Source organism: Chiloscyllium punctatum, chromosome 49, assembly GCF_047496795.1.
Source record: "Chiloscyllium punctatum isolate Juve2018m chromosome 49, sChiPun1.3, whole genome shotgun sequence".
In the NCBI taxonomy this organism is placed as follows: Eukaryota; Metazoa; Chordata; class Chondrichthyes; order Orectolobiformes; family Hemiscylliidae; genus Chiloscyllium; species Chiloscyllium punctatum.
In genome coordinates, this window is record NC_092787.1 from 60,795,325 (window position 1) to 60,817,382 (window position 22,058).

At 39.9% G+C, this 22,058-nt stretch overlaps 1 protein-coding gene across 5 annotated transcripts in view; it reads left to right on the forward strand.

Annotated features, from left to right (window-relative positions):
* LOC140469243 (regulator of G-protein signaling 3-like) overlaps positions 1-22,058 on the forward strand; it is a 271,500-nt gene that overhangs the window by 133,434 nt on the left and 116,008 nt on the right. For all 5 annotated transcript variants that reach the window (XM_072565577.1, XM_072565579.1, XM_072565578.1 and 2 more), the window contains 2 exons: positions 258-472; positions 3,106-3,189. In XM_072565577.1, the coding sequence (XP_072421678.1) occupies positions 258-472; positions 3,106-3,189 (299 nt within the window). The remainder of the gene's footprint in view (positions 1-257; positions 473-3,105; positions 3,190-22,058) is intronic.

Genomic DNA, 22,058 nt, shown 5'->3' on the forward strand with positions numbered 1-22,058 from the left:
TTAGTCAGATGTTTAATATTAACAAAAAGCAAAGTTTAGATTTTTTTTTTGCACATTACAAATGTGTAAAAGTTATCTGTGGTACGGCACATCCTTAAAAATGGTGGTCTTTAATTCATAAGTGTTACGCAGCACATTCTCAAATTTATTTCCGATTGGAATTCCTGCTTTGATTGGCATAACATGCTTATTTCCAAAAATTCAAACTTTTCTGTTATTTGAAAACTTAAAGATGTTTTCATTACTTTTTCTTGTAGCAAATGTAGGCCGAAGCAGAATTCAAGGTGGCCCAGAGAAAAAGCAGTCACTAATAGGATCTTCCACAGATATCTTGAAATCAACTGTACAAGCAGTGAAGAATTATGGGAATTACAGAAACTGCACAATTGTGAGATCTCATATTCCCCATGCTAACTATGGGACATGCATGACACTTGCTCCAAAAATTTTGGTGTTCCCTCTCTTTGTTCAGGTAACATTTTTTAATTTTAAATTTAATTTCACACACATTTGAAGGGAAGGTGATTTATTGCAATGATATCTTTGTATGAATGTAGCTAATTTCATTGTGTAACTGTTTCTTAAATCTTGAACTCCTTGACAGTCCTTTACATTGTGCTCTAGACCATGACTGGCATCTACTAATAGTATAAATGAGTTTATGGCAGTCTTCCTTGCCAATATCATATGTGAGTCTTTGTGTGCCTGTAATGAGCACACTCAAGAACATGTATAAGAATTGGAGCCAAGAGTAGACCATATGGCCTTCCAACTTCTGTCCCACTTTCTATTTGTGTGTCTTGGTCTTTTGTGATGGGTGATGTCATTTCTGGTTCTTTATCTGAGAGGTTGGTAAATGGGGTGCAAATCGATGTGTTTGTTGATGGAGTTCTGGTTTGAATGCCAGGCCTCTAGGAATTCCCGTGTGTGTCTTTGTTTAACCTATCCCAGGATTGATGTATTGTCCCAGTCGAACTGGTGTCTTCCTTCATCTATGTGTAAGGATGCTAAGATAGTTGGTCAGATCTTTTGGTGGCTAGTTGCTGCTCATCCTAGTATCCTAGTAGTTAGTTTCATGCCAGTCAGTCTGATGTCGTATTTATTGCAGTGCTTGCAGGGTATTTTGTATATGACGTTCATTTAGTTGGTTGTTGGTACAGGGTCGTTTAAACTCTTGAATTGCAGTTTCAGTGCGTTGGTAGGTTTGTGGTCTACTGTGATGCTAAGGGACTGGGATAATCTGGTCGTCATCTCTGAGATGTCTTTAATGTATGGTAAGGTGGCTAAAGTCTCTGGGTGTGTTTAGGTTTGTTATGTAAGTATTCTTAAATCATCTGTTTGAAGATAAGTATACAGGTACAACAGCTCATTAAGAAAGCAAAAGTATGCAGGCCTTTATAACAAGAGAATTTGACGACAGGAGCGGGGATGTTTAGTGCAATTTTACAGGGCCTTGGTGAAACTGCAGCTGGTGTATTGTGTGCAGCTTTAGTCTCCATCCCTGACGAAGGATATTCTAACTATGGATGAAGGACACCAAAAGTTTATCAGAATGATTCCTCAGAATGGCGAACTGAAGTATGAAGAAAGACTGGATTGGCTAAGATTATATTCATTGGAATTTTAAAAAATGAGTTGGTGGGGGGAGGGAGCCCATGGAAATACATAAAATTCTGCCAGGACTAGTTGAGATAATGCAGAAAGTAGGTTCCCAATGACGATGTCCAGAAGCAGATATAATGGTCTAAGGATATAGGGTCGACTATTTAGGATTAAGGTGAGGGGAATTTGTTTCAGCCAGGGAATGGTGAGCTTGGAGAGTTCTCTGCTTCAGAAAGTGGTTGAGACCAAAACATCAAATGTTTTCAAGAAGGAGTTAGATATAATTGTTAAGACTAAAGGAATCAAAGGTGTGTGGTGAAAGCAGGAACAGGTCACTAAGTTATCAGCCATGATCATATTGAATGGCAGAGCAGTCTCAAAGGGACAAATGGCTTAATGCTACTCAAAGTTTCTGTTTCTAGTGCAGTCTGTTCTCTGGTTGACTTCAGAACATGCAGTTCTAAGAAGCTATCCTGAAAATATTCTATAAATTCTTTATCTAGACTACTTTTGTGCTTTTGGCTTTTTTCCAGTATATATGTAGATTTAAATCCCCATGATTATTGTCAAAGCTTCCGATAAACTCCAATTGCTTCTTTCTTTCTACTTTTTTTATACTAACATTTGGTTGCTGTATGAGGGCTTATAGACCTTTCCCAAAGTGACTGCTTGCCTTTACCATTTCTCATCTCAAATCAAACTGCCTCTAACATTCTGGTTTCCCGAATGTAAATCATGCCCCTCTAATGTAAGTCATGCCTTTCTATTGTGCCAGTTTTCCTAGCTTCTTGACATTCTTAAATGTCATATTAATGTTCAGATTCCAATCTGTCATTCTGAAGTCAGGACCAGTAATATCTCAGGTCAGACTTATTTATTTCAATATTTACTTGCTTTTCCTTTCTCCACATTAATAACATGTAAAAATCTTCAGCTGTTTGCTGAAGGAGCTCGTGCAGTCATGCTAAGTTAACATTACAGGTTATATGTACAAATATGCAGTAAGCACTGTTTGTCTCTGCACAATGTCCTTTCTGACGAACCTGCAGTCTGCACTAAACTGAAAGTTATACCAGTGCACAAGGTTATTTTGGAAGTACACCCACACTCTGAGGTTAACTGTACTGGCTATAGTGGGCAACAGCTCTCTAACATCCTGTTCTTTTTGATATGCAAATCTCAACTAACTGTTAAGAATTTTGCAGCAAAGGTCCAGACAGAGGAAATGCTTTCAAAACTTGATTGGTTTGTGCTTCAGCTGCAAAAGCTGTGAAAACCACTTGAACCTTTCCTTCTCAGGGTGAAACTTAGTCCATTTACGCTATTGTCTAATTTTTTTTCCCGAAAAGTGTAGTTTTCAAGTGACTAAAGCTACTTTAAAATTGAAAATTATCATGGAGATTACAATTTCGAAGATACTAGTAAGTGCTAACTTGAACGGTCACACAAAATTGAAGTCTGACTTAACAAATTTTTGCAACTAATTTGCATTATTATTTGCAGCCCCTAGATCTGTGCAACCCAGCACGGTCACTGCTCCTTTCAGAAAACATACTTTTCCTTGATGACACAAGTAGACCATTCAAGGTAAGTACTTATTGTTTTAATGCCGAAATAAGAAATTACTTTTTTTTTATTGTTTTCTGTATTACTCAATCTACATAATGTTCAAATTCTTCACTGTGTCTAGAGGAATCTTGATCAAGTGGAAAGCCATGAATAGTTGGAAAGAAAGAAGGAATAATTTAGCTATATCATTCTTTAAATCTCACACTGTCCTTAACCACTTTACAACCAGTAAAGTACTTTTGAAATGTAATCCTTCTGGTAATGTAGGCCAACACAGAGCCAATTTGCGCAGAACTAAATCCCATAAACAGTTAGTGAAGCAGTAACGTCTTCTTGACAGTCTTGGGTGATGACTAAAAGTTGGGAATTGAAAAGAAATCTCATATACTCTTTTAAAAAAAAGACATAGGATCCTTTACAGCTGAGGCCATGTCTCATCTGAAAGATGCCGCGTCTGACAATTCAGTTTTGTCTTTAATTATGTTTGTGTCTCTGGAATGCACTTAATTACTCAATTGTCTGACTGAGAGACAGATGTTCTACCAATAAACAAGCCACGCATTAAAATGAACTATTTTTATAACATTATTCTGTTTCCTTTTGAAGGGATTAAATTGCACATGATTATGGTTCCATGAGTACCAGATTTCCTCTTGTACTTCATTTAAATTTTCATGTATTCACTTAGACAAGTAGATATTGACAAAGCACATAAGACCAATTCTATTCTGATCTGTTATTTATATAGATGTACTTTCCAATCGGTGAATACTTGGAAACAGGAATGCTGGCTGAATGTCTCCTTTCTGATTCGAACCAAAGAATACTAAATCTTTCACTGAGGTCATCTGAGCTTGAGAGTAGGATTGAATTTGGGGCCATGTATGTTGATCTTGAAATTTTTCAGAAGCTGATAGTAGGTTGAAAAATCCACAATGGAGCACAGGCTCTTAAGTTGCAGATACACCAAAGTTCCTTCACTGTTCAGTGAGCAATTCTATCTCAGATTCACTGAAAAGCAAAAAGAAACCTTTGCTTTATGGAGGAAGTTGTGACACTGAACAATGTTAGTTCTGCAACCGTATCTGTAACACCAAACCTAATGGGGGACATAATCTTTGAACTTCAACTCCAGGTTAATTGTGAATTCGCAATTAAGTTATTTATTGAAGATAATTGTGGAAGTGTGTGTCTCTTCCAGCAAGATGCATATACAAGATCAACTGAAGTGTCTAAAAGTGATGATACTAACCATGGGGCGTAAACATTTTACGGAAGTTGGGGAAAAAAGAAATGGAATTGTTACTGATACGAGGTGCCACATATTGGGTGGCCCAAGCAATGTCATCCTCTTTCATACTGTATTTTGTTTTCAAAAGCAATGACAGAAATCCTCAAATAACTGCAAATAAATGCTAACGCATGCTAAGATACCTTTGAAAATAACTGGTCATAGTCAGATGTCTTACTATCAAGAGCTTGGTTGAAAATTCAAATGTTATTTTTGCAAGAACCAAAGATTCCGTATTTGGGGAACTTTGAAAGCTAAAAGACTGTGCTGATGATTTAAATCAATTTACTCAATTCATAGCAACCTCATCTGTAAAATTACACAAAGTTCTAGCAGAATGGGGCAGTTTCTGAATTGTCAGATCACATATATGATCAAGGATGCATTTTAGGACTGTGCGGAGATCTTGATGTGCTGACCTCCATAGAAATTGCCTGGGAAGTTTGAACTTCCAATAGCTAATTCCCTTGCTTTTCAAGAAACCCAGTGAATGTTTCTGCCTGAGTCAGGATTAGAGACTTCGGACAGTTCTGGTACACATGTCTGTGGAGTTTCCCAGCAAATATTAGACAGACTAGGATCGGGAGTAATTTGAGCTCAATTTCATAACTGATCTCCTAAGCAATAAAGCTGATATTCCAACTATCCTACCTGAACTACTCAATCAACTATCTGACTAATTCCCCACCATTGCCAGCTTTGACTATACTCAACTACCATCCCCCGACCAACCAGACCTAACTCGCTACTGACCACATCCACTGACTCCTCCATCTCCAGCAACCACCCCCACCCACACCATCCACCTGATACCCTCTCTTTCCATATGCCAATGATTGCTGCTTGTCAGAAGATCTGGGCTAATAAATTCCATAGGCTTATCATGAATATTTTGTGCTGTTCTTCAAATCTGCTGTACGTAAAATGCTCAAAGTAGGCAGCTTCCATAAATCTTGGAGAAAATATAATGTTTGTAGAAAAGAATTGCACACATTTTAGAACTGTCTGATGTAAATAATACATCTGTGAAATTTTGAATTAGCATCAGTTCATTGCTCTGTAGTTTTAATTTAGACATAGGTCTGAATTATGGACCTGATTTTTATCTCTAAGTGAATCCGTTTTGAGTGAGTTAAAACTGTACTCCATAGCCTGGCATTTATTGCTGTATTAACACGGAGCTCACCTTAGTGTAAGCTAAGAAATATGTTTTTTGCAATTCTTAGTTTTCAACACCTGCGTATATACTTGAAAAAACAAAATATATCTTGGGGATAAGATCCGGGGAAGAATTTTCACGGAACACAGACAATGATGTAACAATGCATTTTGGTGGCCAGTTTCCCTGAATGATTTTAATCAACACCATTGATTTTACAATTTATCTACCAAATGTATGAGCAATATAATCAGGACATATATTTTGCACTTTGCAACCTTAATGGTGGTTTTGTGCCTACATAGAGACCTATGTAGTTCAATATGTGGAGGGTGTGATTTGGCAATATCTCAAAGATGAATAGAGATCAACTATTCACAACATGTGGGCAGTTAGCTTGAGTAGCCTGGTTTAGTTGTGCATTACCCTCAGCAAATACAGCTAAAATTTAAACAAAACTGATACTGTGAATGTGGAATTACCATCAGCGGAAACAGCAAAGCTGTGTTGCACAACTGTGATCACAGTTAAATATGATTCAGGTTACGAAGTGATTACATTGGAGTTTTAATGGTTTCCTTCGGGAAATTAACATACTTGCAAAGTATTATTTTCTTGAAATATTTACTCGTGTGATATCTATTCCTGAGGGAATAAATAATATACAGAAAGTCAGAAAAATGGCATAGGTATGGATTGGACTGGCTGGTTATCTGTTTCCACATCTAATGACCAAACTTACATCAAGATGTGTTACCTTGCGATCGTAGTTTGTTTAGTCAGTGTATTTGTATTCGAAGTTTGGGAGAAGATTTGTAGCTCGGGTACTTGTTGTGGTTCTGTTCGTCAAGCTGGGAATTTGTGTTGCAGACGTTTCATCTCCTGTCTAGGTGACATCCTCAGTGCTTGGAGCCTCCTGTGAAGCGCTTCTGTGATGTTTCCTCCGGCATTTATAGTGATCACAGAAGCGCTTCACAGGAGGCTCCCAAGCACTGAGGATGTCACCTAGATAGGGGGGCAAAACGTCTGCAACACAAATTCCCAGCTCGGCGAACAGAACCACAACAGTATTTGTATTTTCAGAAATTGTACAATATGCATGGCCCATAGATCATTTTAAATTGTAAATTTTTACACCTTTTAACATCTAAACTGACTAATTCTATTTTGGTATGTTTATCTACTTGTGTCAATGCAAAGTCTAAATCTTCTAAAATTTCAAATGACAAAATTAAACAATTACTCAGTTTTTCAGAGGAAAAGCTAATTTATTGTTTAAATCTGTTACTCAGAATTGCTAAAATAATGGTTGTACGAAAATGCATCCATTGTTATTATTCCAGAGATCCATTTGGTAAATTGTATAATTGAAATTAGTCCCGATGAATTTTTATAACCGTTTATGTAGTTGCAAATTTGAAGTAAGCAATTCATATTTTCATGACCACACTTGCAATATGCTTTTTTATGCTGATGCTAATTAATACCCTCCACAATCGAACACAAATAATATGCCATTACCAGTGTTTTGTCTGGAGTCAACTTTTATTTTGATGCTGGAAATCAGAAATAAACACAGTAGGTTGTAAAGCTACTCAACTGGTCAGGCAGTGAAGAGAAGTAGTCAAAAGGCTGTCAGTCTTAAAATATTGCATTAAATTTTACTAGATTTTTTTATTCATTTGGTGGAATGTGGGCGTCACTGGCTGGCCAGCATGTATTGCCTGTCCCTAATTGCCTTTGAGAAGGTGGTCTTAGAACATAGAACATAGAACATTACAACGCAGTACAGGACCTTCACCCCTCTATGTTACACCAACCTGTGGAACCAATCTGAAGCCCATCAATCCTACGCTATTCCATTTTCATCCATATGTCTATCCAGCAACCATTTAAATGCCCTGAAAGGTGGCAAGTCTGCTACTGTTGCAGGCAGTGCATTCCATGCCCCTACTACTCTGAGTAAAGAAACTACCTCTGACATCTATCTTGTATCTATCACCTCTCAATTTAAAGCTACATCTTCTTGTGCTAGCCATCACCATCCGAGGAATGTCCACCCTATCTGACCCTCTGATTATCTTGTATGTCTCAATTAAGTCACCTCTTTAACCTTCTTCGTAATGAAAACAGCCTCAAGTTCCTCAGCCTTTCCTCATAAGACCTTCCCTCCATACCAGGCAATATCCTGGTAAATCTCCTCTGAACCTCTCCAAAGCTTCCACATCCTTCCTATAATGTGACCAGAACTGTATGCAATCTTCCAAGTGCGGCTGCATCAGAGGTTTGTACAGCTGCAGCATGGCCTCATGACTCTGAAACTCAATCCCTCTACCAATAAAACCTAATACACCATATGTCGTCTTAACAACCCTATCAACCTGGGTGGCAACTTTCAGGGATTTGTGAACATGGACACTGAGAACTCTCTGCTCATCTACACTACCAAGTATCTTACCTGCAGCTCAGTACTCTTTATTCCTGTTGCACCTTGCAAAGTGAATCACCTCATACTTCTCCGTGTTAAACTCCATTTGCCACCTCTCAACCAGCTTGCAGCCTATCTATGTCCCTCTGTAACCTGCAACATCCTTTAGCACTATCCACCATTCCACCAACCTTGGTGTAATCCGCAAATTTACTAACCCATCCTTCTATGCGCTCGTCTAGGTCACTTAAAAATGACAAACAGCATTGGCCCCAAAACAGATCCTTGCAATACACCACTAGTAACTGAACTCTAGGATGAACATTTCCCATCAGCCAATTTCTAATTCAAACCGCTAAATCACCCTCCGTCTCATGCCTCCATATTTTGTGCAATAGCCTACTGTGGGGAACCTTTTCAAACGTCTCACTGAAACCCACATACACCACATCAACCGCTTTACCCTCATCCACCTGTTTGGTCACCATCTCAAAAACTCAATAAGGTTTGTGAGGCATGTCCTAGCCTTCACAAAACCGCGTTGACTATCCGTAATCAACTCATTCCTCTCTAGATGATAAATCCTATCTCTTATAACCTTTTCCAACATTTTACCCGCAACTGAAGTCAGGCTCACTGGTCTACAATTACCAGGGTTGTTACTACTCCCCTTCTTGAACAAGGGGGAAACATTTGCTATCCTCCAATCTCCTGGCACTATTCCTGTAGACCGTCTGCTTAAACCACTGCAGTCCATGTGCTATGGCTTGACCCACAACGCTGTTAAGGAGGAAAGTCTAGCATTTTAACCCAGGAACAGTGAAGAAAAAGCAATATCCTTCCAATCCAGGATGGTGATGGTTTGGAGGAGAACTTGAAGGTAGTAGTGTTCCTATGAATTGGCTGCCCTTGTCCTTTTAGCTGAAAGTGATCATGGATTTGAAAAATGCTGTCTAAGGATCTTTGTTGAATTTCTGCTGTGCATCTCGTAGATAGTACAGACATGCTGCTATTGAGTGTCAGTGATGGAAGGAGTAGATGTCTGTGGATGTGGTGTCAATGAAGTGGGCTACTTTGTCCTGGATGGTGTCAGGTTCTTGAGTGTTGCTGGAGTTGAATCCATCCAGGCAAGTGGGGAGCATTCCATCACTCCTGATATGGGCCCTGTAGATGATTGACCAGTTCTGGGAGTCAGGAGATGAGTTACTTGCCACAGTATTCCTAGCCTCTGACCTGCTCTTGTAGCCACTCTGTTTATGTGGCAGGTCCAGTTGAGCTTCTGATCAATGGTAACACCCAGGATGTCGATAGTGGAGGAATCAGTAATGGTAACAGCATTGAATGTCAAAGGGCAGTGGTCAGATTGTCTCTTACCTGTGACCGTCATAGCCTGGCATTTGTGTCGCATAAATGTTATTTGCCACTTGTCATCCCAAGCCTGGATATTGTCCAGATCTTGTTTCATTTGAACATAGACTGCTTCAGTATCTGAGGGGTCACGAATGTGCTGAACATTATGCAATCAACAGTAAACATTCCCACTTCTGACCTTACAATGGAGGGAAGGTCATTGATGAAGCAGATTAAGATGGTTGAGCTGAGGACACTACCCTGAGGAAGTCCTGGAACTGAGATGACTGACCTCCAACAAGCACAACCATCTTTCCAAGTGCCAGGTATGATTCCAACTGACAGAGTTTGCCCCTGATACCCATTGATTCCATTTTTGCTAGAGCTCCTTGATGCCTTAATGTCATGGACTGTCATTCTCCTCTCACTTCTGGAAGTCAGCTCTTTGGTCTATGTTTGAACCAAGGCTGTAATGCGGTCAGGAGTTGAGTCGCTCTGGTGGAACCCAAACTGGGTGTCACTCAGCAGGTTATTGCTGATGCAGATACATCACAGCACTGTTGATGACATCTTCCATCATATTACTGATGATCAAGAGTAGACTGAGGGGTGGTAATTGGCTGATTTTTGTCTTGATTTATATGGATTTGACATACTTGGGCAATTTTCCATATTGTCAAGTAAATGCCAGTGTTTAAACTGTCTTGGAAAAACTTGTCTACATATTAATTTTGGTGAGCTTCTCTTGCTTAGTTTTCTCATGATATTCTTCATACCTTGCCCCATAGCTATGCACATGCCTGCGCAATCGTCCCACTCAGCAATGCCAGGACCAACTCAATACCATTTTGAAAACCTAAGTGTGGACTAATTCAAGCCTTGCCAATCAATGGTGGGAAGGGAATGATGATGAAAAGTTTCTGAAGGACCCGTAGGTTAGACTGATTGCCCATCCTCAGCATCATCCCATCTTAGAATTCCTATTAAGGGGAATGCTACTCTTTCCCTAACGCTCAGTGGAGCCTCATACTCCCACATTGAACGATGTGAAAGTATCTTCAGAAAGTATTCAAATAGTTGAATTGTTCACTTCTATTCAACAACTGCAAAGGTAAGGAAGGAACAAAAAAAAACAGAAATAGTTCTGGCAATGGACAGGGACTCTTGTCTTTCGATTGACAACTAATTGGCAATCAATGAGTGATCGTTGCACCCAGCTCACATCTATTGGAACTGGGTGACAACTAAGTCTTGTAGTATGTTAGACCAGATACTACAACACTCTCATTCTGAAGGAGATGTTCTGTATCCTCAACTTTCTGCTCGAAGACTGCTGCTGTTCTTGCTCTTTAAGAGTTCACCTGCTTTTCCACCTGCTCTTTATCTGTTGTCTGCTCCAAGATGGTACTGGTCAAAAAGTGCACTGCATTGTGTCTATGCTTGGCCTCAGTCATCCAATAGAATCATCAGCCATGGTTGTAGGCTGTAGCCATGGTCTCTTAGACACATCATTGTAAGGCTACCAGTGAAGAAATTAAGCATGGACATGAGAGTTCTCAAGGTAGAAGGCATTCTGGCACCTATTGGGAAGGTGGTGGAGATTTATAGGGTCATAGAGATGTACAGCACAGAAACAGTCTCTTTGGTCCAATGTGTCCATGCCAAACAGATATCCTAAATTAGTCCCATTTGTCAGTATTTGGCTAATATTCCTCAAAGTCATTCCTAATCCTGTACACATCCAGATGCTTTTTAAATGTTGTACTTATACCAGCCTCTTCTACCACCTCTAGAAACTCATTCCATACACACACTACCCTCTGCATGAAAAGTTGCCCTTTAGATCCCTTTTAAAACTTTCCCTTCTCATCATAAATCTATGGCCTCTAGTTTTGGACTCCCCTACCCTGAGGAAAAAACCTGGACTCTATCTACGCCACTCATGGTTTTATAAACCTCTATAACGTCACCCCTTAGTCTCTGATGCTCCAGGGATAACAGCCCAGCCTGTTCCGCCTTTCCCTTTAGCTCAAAACATCCAATCCTGGCAACATCCTTGTAAATCTTTTCTGAACCTTTTCAAGTTTCACAACATCCTTCCTATAGCAGGGAGATCAGAATTTAACACAATATTCCAAAAGTGGCCTAATTAATGTCCTGTACAGCCACAACGTGACCTCCCTAAGAAGTATCATTGATAATCACAGGTTATGTATTGATGTGATAAATTCTTTTCTGTGAATGAAGTCAGCAGTGGTACAATGTGGCATTCTCAACATTACATGTGTACAGTCTGCAACACCCAACATCTTGGGCAAGCCTATCCATCTTAGCAAAGTTGACTGTCCAGGTTGCATCTCTGATTTCATTAGGGGTATTGAGATGAAGTGTTGTGATCTGACGCAAATTATATCAGTAACAGCCTTGATATCTTTGTGGATTGAGGGTTGCGGAGTCTCTCACAAGTTCCCAGTGAATCCTTTGAAACAGACGTGTGTAAATGTTGAACGGAGCTGTCACAGGAATAACCATTGCAATAGGGTTACCACCCAACCTTTCAGGTCGCAAGACCCACTACATAACTCAGCATAGTTTTATCACGATGCCCACAGTCTGTAGTGGCACTGTACCTTATTCATCTAGAGGAAATAACGTCAAGGACTTTATTAGGTTGTGAGTCTCATCAACCACCTGTACACCCTGAAGGGTCTTTCGGCTGCGGCTTCATCACGTTGAAGCTGATCACTTACCACTAGAACCGCTGGTGTTCCTTGTTGGTGCCTCTCCTCAATTTTTCTGTGCTGCTGTGGAACTGCAACATAGCACTGACAACCCCTGTTGTGACTTGATCCATTGGTCACAGTTCAATGAACCTGCATGAGGAATATCAAATGTTCAAAATCTGCTTAGTACTGTAAGCAGTTAGCATTCACATCACCCACAAGTGAAGGCTTAGCATACTCCTCCATACAGAACAACATGGAGAGCTATGGAATATCTGGGCATGGAATATGAACAGAGACTTTGCTTGTGCTGCAATCATAAGTATAATGTTGCACAAATACAGGACTTTGAAACATGCGATTTGCTTGGAGCTTATGTAATGTTTACTGTGTAAGCTGCTGGCACATTAATTATGCTCCTAAATCTTATGGTCTTAAACTATTCAGTCCATCAAGTTTGATCTGCCATTTGATCATAGCTGATCTGTTTCTCAATCCTGTTTTCCTGCCTTCTCCCAATAACCCTTGATCAAGAACCTATCTATCTCTATCTAAAATAAACTCAATGACTTGACCTCCAAAGCCATCCACAGCAATGAGATCCACAGATTCGCCAGCTTCTGGCTGAAGAGCTTCCACTTCATCTCAGTTCTAAAGGATTGTCCCTTCAAACTGAGGCTGTGTCCTTGGGTCTTTCCTACTTGTGGAAGTGTCGTCTTCATGTCCAAACTATCCAGACCTGTCTGAATTCTTTAAGTTTCAATCAGATTCCCGCTTCATCCTTCTGAACTTCAAGTACATACCTAGAATCCTCCACTGCTCCTCCATATGACAAGCCCTTCATTGATGGGATCGTTCTTATGAATTCCCTCTTGACCCCTCCAATGCCAGCACATCCTTTCTTAGATACAGAGCCTAAAACTCGTTACAATATTCCAAAAATGAACTGACCAGAGCTTTTATATAGCCTCAATAATGCTTCTCTGCACTTGTTTTATAGCCTTCTCAAACTGAATGCTAGTGTTATATTTGCATTCATAACTGCAAATGACCAATATATTAACCTAACTGAATCCTGAAATAGGACTCTAATACTTTTGTGCTTCAGATTTCTGAAGCTTTTTTCCATTTAGAAAATAGCCTACATTTCTGTTCATTCTACCAAAGTGCACAACCTCTCACTTTCCCACATTGTATTCCATCTGCCACAACTTTGCTCATTTTCCTAGCCTGTTCAAGTCCTTCTTCAGTCTCCCCACTTCCTCAACACTACTGTCCCTCCATCTATCCTTATGTCTTCAGTGTACTTCCCAAAAGTTACTCCATTTCCATAGTCCACATTGCTAATATATAACGTGAATAGTTATGGTCCCAACACTGACCCCTACAGAACTCTACTAGTCATCTAGAAAAAGATCCCTTTATCCCTAATCTTCGCCTTCTGCCAATCAACCAATCCTTGATCCATGCCAGTCCCTTACACCTGATGCCATGAGCTCTTACTTAGCAGCCTCCTGTGCGGCACTTTGTCAAAGACCTTCTGGAAATCCAAATAGATCATGTCCTTTGGCTCTCCTTTGTCTAACTTACTCAAAGAATTACCCCTCAAAGAATTCTAACAGATTTGCCAGGCTTGGCCCCCCCTTGATATGGTCATGCTGACTCTGCCCAATTTTATCATGCACATCCGAGTACTTCTTCACCTCATCCCCAACAATGGACTCTTAAATCTTATTAATGCGCAAGATCAGGGTAGCAGGCTTATAATTTCCTCCTTTTGTGTTACATTAGCCATTTTCCAGTTCTTTGGGATCCTCCCTGATTCCAGTGATTCCTCAAAGATCATCACCAACACCTCTGCAGCTATCTCCTTCAGAACTCAGGTCTTAAGTTTAGATAAATCACCTGAATTGGACAGACTAAAACCAATCCGCTTCCCCAGCACCTTCTCCTTAACGATGGCCACTGCACTCACCTCTGTCCCGTGACTCTTTGAAGTTCTGTCACGCTTCTTGTATTTTCCGTTGTGAATACTGATGCAAAGCACTTACTCACTTTCTCCTCTACTACTTTGTTCTCCATTACTAATACTGTAGCCTCATTTTCCAACAGTTCAATTCTATTTTTTTGCCCCTTCTTACCTTTTTAGATATCTTTTAAAAAAAAATTTCTTCTTCTTTTATATTACTAGCTATCATACCCTCATATTTCATGTTCTACCACTCCGTTCCATTTCTTTCTTAGTTATCCTCTGATAGATTTTGAAGGCTTCCCCTGGCTACCAACTAATCTTCACCACATTGTATGTTTTTTTTATTAATTTGCTTTTTTGCTGTTCCTGATTTCCCTTGTTAGCCATGGTTGCCTCATCGTCCCTTTAGTATGGTGGTTTTTCCTTCAGATGAATTTCTGTTGTGCCTCCTGAATAGCCCCCAGAAACTCCTGCACTGCTGTTCCACAATTTTCCCTCCTTGTTCCCCTTCCAATCAACTCTAGCCAGCAACTCCCTCGAGTCTTCATAAGTTGCCTTTACTTAATTGTAATACCATTGCTTCTGATCCCAGCTTCTCTCAAACCACAGGGTGAATTCAATCATATTATGGTCACTGTCGCCCAGGGATTACTTCACCTTCAGCGCGAATCAAGTCTGCCTCATTACACATCACCAACCCAGAATTACCATTTCCTTAGTGGGCTGTATCACAAGTTGCTCTCAAAAGACAATCCCATAGACATTTCATGAATTCCTATTTTCTTGGGATCTGCTGCAATCCTGATTTTTCCAGTCCACCTGCATGTTAAAGTCTCCATGGTTACAGTAATAGTACCTTCTTACAGGCATTTTCAATCTTTTGATTTATTTTCTCCCCCACATCCTGACGATTGCTTGAGGGCCTGTACATAACTCCTCAGAGTCTTTTTTTTTCATTTGCAGTTCTTCACTCCACCCAGTTCTACAACTTCAGCCCTGTGTTGCTCACATCCCCATCTCATATTCATCCCCTTATCATAGGTCTCTTGCCACTTGCTAACGAAACTTTGTTGCAGAATCAGACTTTTTTCCTTTAATGTAGAGAATCTAGTTCTGTGAAATTTGCTGTATTTTCACAAATGACTTGCCACAGCGCACAAGTTCAGGGACAAGGGTAATTTTGACCATTTGATTCTGTTTTGCTGTCCACAAATATTACTTGACCTGCTCAGTATTTATAGCACTTCTGTCTTTGTTTTTTTTTGAAGCAGTTCTCTACTGCGAAATGTTCAACTCAGTTTATTACTAATCTAATTTAATACTGTGTTATTTCCAATATTGCAAAACAGTTGAATAGAAAAAAATAAGCATTTGATGTTTTATATTGGTTGCTGGAAACACTCATTTCACTTTTGGTACAGATACTTTATTTTCTTTTTAAAAACTAAGTGCATGTGTAGACTGCTATAGCCTGGTTTTTAAAAAAAGACTTGAACGATTTTGATATTCTTTTCAATGAAGTTTGACTAAACTTTTCCAGAAGCCATGCTTGTGTGCTGTTCTATAATCTCAACCACACTGGTTCAGATCTTGGGGGCTAGAATTGATCTCAGTTTCTCAGATATATTATGCTAATAGTTGATATATGATCAATTGTTGTAAGGCGTTGGGACAAGTTAGCTGTACAACTGAAGGGAGAAAAATTGGCAAAATCCATGCTTTCTATTATGGGTGTGGATTCAGGCAGTAGGGATGCTCAATCTCCTAGTTTGATTTCCAATTTATGAAATGAACATAACAACAATGAAATAGATAGGAATCTCCTCAGTCTGCCAGCCGTATGGATCTTAGTGGGCTAAATTACAAAACTATACCTCATACCTAATTTATAGTAATTGACTGTCTCAGGGCCACTACAGAATGATCAGTATGGAAATCTGGAATCTTTAGTGATACTCTTAAGTTTGAGAAGCACATTGCGTGACAAAGTAAGTGGCCATTTTCTATGTATCTGCCTTTGCTATACTTGACTGACCAGTTAACACTGATATTATGTGCATGACGTGGAAAGAGTTGCACTGTATAGCATGAACAGTTGGCAAGCAGACAATTATAAATAACTTTTCACAGCTTTTTTTAAACCTATTTATATTTTACAGGAATTTAAAATTAGTGTCTAGTTTTAAGATTGCAGTAAATTCAATTCTTCTGTGCCACCTCTTTGCTGATGCAGTACTGCTGGTGAAGAAGAATGTTTCAACAAGAATTTCAGTTAATCATATAAGTTAAAAAGCCCATATATTTTCAGAAGTCAGCGTAATACTTTCTTTAATTTAAAATATGTCGCGTTTGTGGACTTAAAATTTGTTTTCCATGGATCTATCTTATGAAATGTGAAAATCACTGAGTTTTGTTATTGAGAAAAGTTTCTAAACCTGCTGCAAATATATCATGGAGAAGACAGGAAATGCATGTGAAATTTAGTCCTATCTGCTTTTGTAGGAGGTCCAGCAGTTTTATCTAGCTATCTAAACTGCTGAAGCCACTATAATACTTAGCAGTCCTTGCGGTTTTGAGAGACTTTAAACTGTGAAAAGTTATGAAACTACAGCGAGTGTGAGCCACAAAAAACAAAGATCACAGCTCAAAGGTGTGGCAGATGAATTTCAGATTCCCTATGTCTAAATTGTATACAATCTCGGCCTGTGAACAAAGAGCTAAGAAATTCGGAAGGGGACGGAAGAGTTATAAATGGATAGATTCTTGTTAGTATTCTTATGGGTGACAGAGGTAAAGAGAGGATACCTTTGCATTTTATCTCACAGCAGTGCTGAAAAATTTTAATTTGATAGATTACAGAATATGTTCCATGTCACAAAAGACAAAGATAATTTGCAATATTTTATGATGATGTTTTACTTACTTTGTCTTTCTATTGACAGCTTCTGCCTATTCCAGTGATTGCTTAGAATGCATTTAGTTTTCAATTTTGTTGCATTTCCAACATTGGCGGTGGTAAAATTTCACTTTTTGACAGATGTCGGTAATTTACTGTCGAACTTCATTTATTCATAGCTGTTCTTAATTATTTGTGAATAATTTATATATTAGAACTTACATTGGCTGAAAGAGGAATAGGGCTAGCAACAGAATGTTCCAGGATTTAGATGTTTCCGGTGTGACAGAAAGGGATGTCATGAGTGACTTCAACTTCCCTAATATTGATTAAAACCTCCTTCGTGCAGATTCTTTGAATGGAGCTGATTTTGTCAGGTGCCTCCAAGAAGGAGGATTCCTGACTCAATATGTAGATAGGCTGACTAGAGGGGAGGCCATATTCGATTTGGTGCTTGGTAGCAGACCAGATGTCAAATCTCTTGGTGGGAGAGCATTTAGGTGATAAAAATTGCAATTGCCTGACCTTTACTATATTAAAGTCTAGATTAGAGTGGTGCTGGAAAAGCTGGTCAGGCAGCATCCGAGGAGCAGGAAAATCGACGTTTCGGGCAAAAGCTCTTCTTCAGGACTGTTCCTGATGAAGGGCTTTTGCCCGAAATGTCGATTTTCCTGCTCCTCGGATGCTGCCTTACCGGCTGTGCTTTTCCAGCACCACTCTAATGTAGACTCTGATTTCAGCATCTGCAGTCCTCACTTTTGCCTGCCTGACCTTTACTATAGTCATGGAGAGGGATAGTAGCAGATTGTATGGGAAAATATGTAATTGGGGGAGGGAGAATTACAATGTTATTAGGCAGGAACTGCGGAGCACAGAGATTCTCGGGGAAATGCATGACAAAAATGTGGAAATTGTTTAGGGAGCACTTGTTGCAAGTGCTGGATAGCTTTGTCCCACTGAGGTAAGGAAGGGATAGTAGGGTAAAGGAATCTCTTTGATGACGAGATGTGGAATATCTAGACAAGAGAAAGAAGGAAGCTTACTTAAGGTTGAGGAAGCAAGGATCAATCAGAGTTCCGGAGGGGGTACAAGGTAGCCAGAAAGGAATTGAAGAATGGACTTAGGAGAGCTGTAAAGTGCCTTGAAAAAACATTGGTGAGTAGGATTAAGGAAAACCCCAAGGTGTCCTACACTTAGGTGAAGAACAAGAGGGTGGCCAGTATGAAGGTAGTGCTGATCAGGGATAATGGGGGATCTTCCTCCTGGAATTGGAGTGAATAGGGGAGGTGCTGAATGAATACTTTGCTTTACTATTCACTAGGGAAAGAGACCTTGTCGTTTGTGAGGACTGTGTAAAACAGCAGATCTGATCAAACAAGTTGATGTTAAAAAGGAGCATGTGCTGGAAACTTTGGAAAACATATGGATAGATAAGTCCCCTGGGCAAGGCGGGATATATCCAAAGTTACTACAGGAAGCGAGGGAACAGATTGCTGCATCTTTAGCAATGATCTTTGCTTCATCACTGTCCACTGGAATAGTACCAGATGATTGGAGGGTGGCAAATGTTACTATCTTGTTCAAGAAAGGGAATAGGGATAACCCTGGGAATTACAGACCAGTCAGTCTTTTATCGAAGGTGAGCAAATTATTGGAGAGGATTCTGAGAGACAGGATTTACGATTATTTGGAAAAGCATAGTTTGATCTTATGTTTCTTATTCCTGAGTTCTATCCATATTGCCTCGCTGATGTATCCTTTCTCAGGAGAGCTGTGAGATACTCCTTCACCAATTATGCAACTCCCTCATTTAGAACACAGAACAGTACATGACAATACAAATCCTCCACCCTCTATGTTGTGCCGACCTTTTAACCTACTCGGAGATCAAACTAACCTACATATCCTTCATTTTACTTTCATCCATGTGCCTATCCAAAAAGTTGCTTAAATGTTTCTAATGTATCTGACTCTGCTACCAATGCTGGCAGTGCATTCCACACACCCACCACACTCTGTGTAAAGAAACTACCTTTGACATCTCCCCTAAACCTTCCTCCAATCACCTTAAAATTATGCCCCCTATATTGATTGGGACTCACTTTGTGCTAGGGGCTTGGAACAGGCAGAATTTGTAAAGACCATTCAAGAGGAATTCTTGGCACAGTATGCAAACAGCCCAACCAGAGAAGGGGTTATACTCTGGACTTGATTTTGGAAATGGGTCTAGCCATATATGTGAAGTTTCGGTGGGGGAGTATTTCAGGAGTGGTGACCACAATGCCATGAGTTTTAAGATACTCGTGGATAAGGTTAACAGTAATGCTTGGATGAAGGTGTTAAATTGGGGGAAGGTGAACTACAATAATATTAGGCAGGAACTGGAGAACTTTGATTGAAGGTGACTCTTTGAGGGTAAATCCACATTAAACAGCAGTTGATAAGCATTCAGGAGCAGCATGTTCCTGTAAGAATAAAGGCTAGATATGGCAAGTTTCATGAACCTTGGATGACTAAGGATGTTATGACCTTGGTCAAAAAGAAAAGGGAAGCATACTGGGCTAGGAGGATGGGAACTGATGAAGCCCTTGAAGTATATAAGGAAAGTAGGAAAGAAATTAAACAAGGAATGAGAAGGGCTAAAAGGTGTCATGAAAATCCATTAGCATACAAAATTAAGGAAAAGCCAAGGCTTTTTATACACCTAGAAAGCAAGAGGGTAGCCAGGGAAAATGTTGGTCCACTCGAGGACAAAGGCGAGAGTGTGTGTGTGTGTGTGTGTGTGTGTGTGTGTGTGTGTGTGTAGTCAGGAAAGGTGGGTGAGATCCTAATGAATAATTTGTCAGTATTGGTGGAGGGTGGTCTCAGGGAAGGGAGTGTCAAATCTCATAAGCTATTTAAAAAGTAGATATTGTGCATCTTAAAAGGTACTAAGGTAGATAGGTCCCTAAGTCCTGATGGCAACTGTCACAGAATATTGAAGGAGGCAAAAGAACAAATTGTTTGAGCATTTACAGGCATCTTTTTATCCTCTTTGGCCAGAGGTAAGCTCCCAGAGGATTGAAGAATAGCCAATGTTGTCCCGTTGTTTAAGAAGGGTAACAGGGATAATCCTGAAAATTACAGGCCAGTGAGCCTCACATCAAGGGTAGGAAATTATTGGAAAAGATTCTCTGGGAAAAGATCTATCTGCATTCAGAAGCAAATGGACTTATTAGTGTCAGACAATATGGTTTTGTGAGGAGAGGTCATGTTTCACTAGCTTGATCAAGTCTTTTGAGGTGGTAAAGATGATTGATGGAAAAGTGGATGTTGTCTACATGGACTTCAGTAAAGCCTATGATGAGATTGCTACAAAAGGTGAAGTCACATAGTATCGGGATGATCTGGCAAAATAGATTCAGAACTGACTTAGTCATGGGAGATGGAGGGTAGCAGTGGAAGGATGCTTGTCAGAACAGAGGGTTGTGACTAGTGGTGTTCCACAGGAATTAGTGCTGGATCTCTGCTGTTCGTGGTCTACATAAATGATTTGGAGAAAATGTAGCCGGTCCAATTAGTAAGTTTGTGTACGATACAAAGATTGGTGATGGTGTGGATAGTGAGGAGGATTGTCAGAACATACAGCAGGATATAGATTAGTTGGAGGAATGGGAAGAATGGGCAGAACATGGCAGATAGAGTTTAATCCAGACAAATGTGAGGTAAAGTACTGGTGGAAATTATTCAGTGAATGGAGAACCCTTAGGAGTATTGATACGCAGAGGAATCTGGATGTGCAAGTCCACAGGTCACTGAATATAGTAGCACCGGTAGGTAAATAGTAAAAAAGGCCTATGGCATGCTTGCCTTCTTTAGAAGGGACATTGAGTATAAGGATAGACAAGTTATGCTGCAGCTTTATAGAACTTCAATTAGGCCACAGTTGGAATATTGTGTACAGTTCCGGTCACCATTCTACCAGAAGGATGTGGATGCTTTGGAGAGGGCACAGAAAAGGTTTACCAGGATGTTGCCTAGTATGGGAGATTTTAGCTATGAAGAAAGATTTGGATAGAGACTGGATTAGTTTTCTCTGGAATTCAGGAAATTGAAGTTTATCCGATTATGAATATCATGGATAGAGTAGAAAGTATGAAGGTTTTCCCCCAGAGTGGAGGGATCAATTGGGGACACAGGTTCAAGTGGGGGGAGGGGGTGTTAAAAGAGATGTGCAAGGCAAATTTTTAACATAAAAGGGTGGTGAGTGCCTGGAACTTTCTGACAGACAGGTGGTGGAAGCAGACACAATAGCAGCATTCAAGAAACACCTGAACAAATACATGAATAGGAATGGAAAAGAGGGATATGGATCATGTAAGTGAAGACCGTTATAGTATGGAAGGATAAAATTGGTCCGTGCAAGCCTGGAGGGCTAAAGGGCCTGTTCCTTGCTGTTTTGTTCTTTGTTGTTCTAGAACCTTTTTTCCTTCACTTTTTTTGTTCTGTGTTGTTGGCAATATTATCTAGCAGTGGAAAAAATAAATAGTCATATGATTTGCTAGCTCAAACAATCTGTGCTTCTAATTTACTGGAACCAGTAATTCAAAAGAAATATATAACTCTGGGATTATAGGTGATCTGATTTCCATTCACCACGAGGTAAATAGAACATAGAACATAGAACAATACAGCGCAGTACAGGCCCTTCGGCCCTCGATGTTGCGCCGATCAAAGCCCACCTAACCTACACTAACCCACTATCCTCCATATACCTATCCAATGCCCGCTTAAATACCCATAAAGAGGGAGAGTCCACTACTGCTACTGGCAGGGCATTCCATGATCCTACGACTCGCTGAGTGAAGAACCTACCCCTAACATCAGTCCTATATCTACCCCCCCTTAATTTAAAGCTATGCCCCCTTGTCCATAATCCTGTCCATAAAGATACACTTTTTGGCCAAAGTCTTGGCCAATATTCATCCATCAAAAAAGTCATCAAGGAAGATTAGTTTGTTTACAATTCATTTGTCACTTCTGAGACCTTAATATGTACAATTTGGTTTGCATACATATGATGGTGATT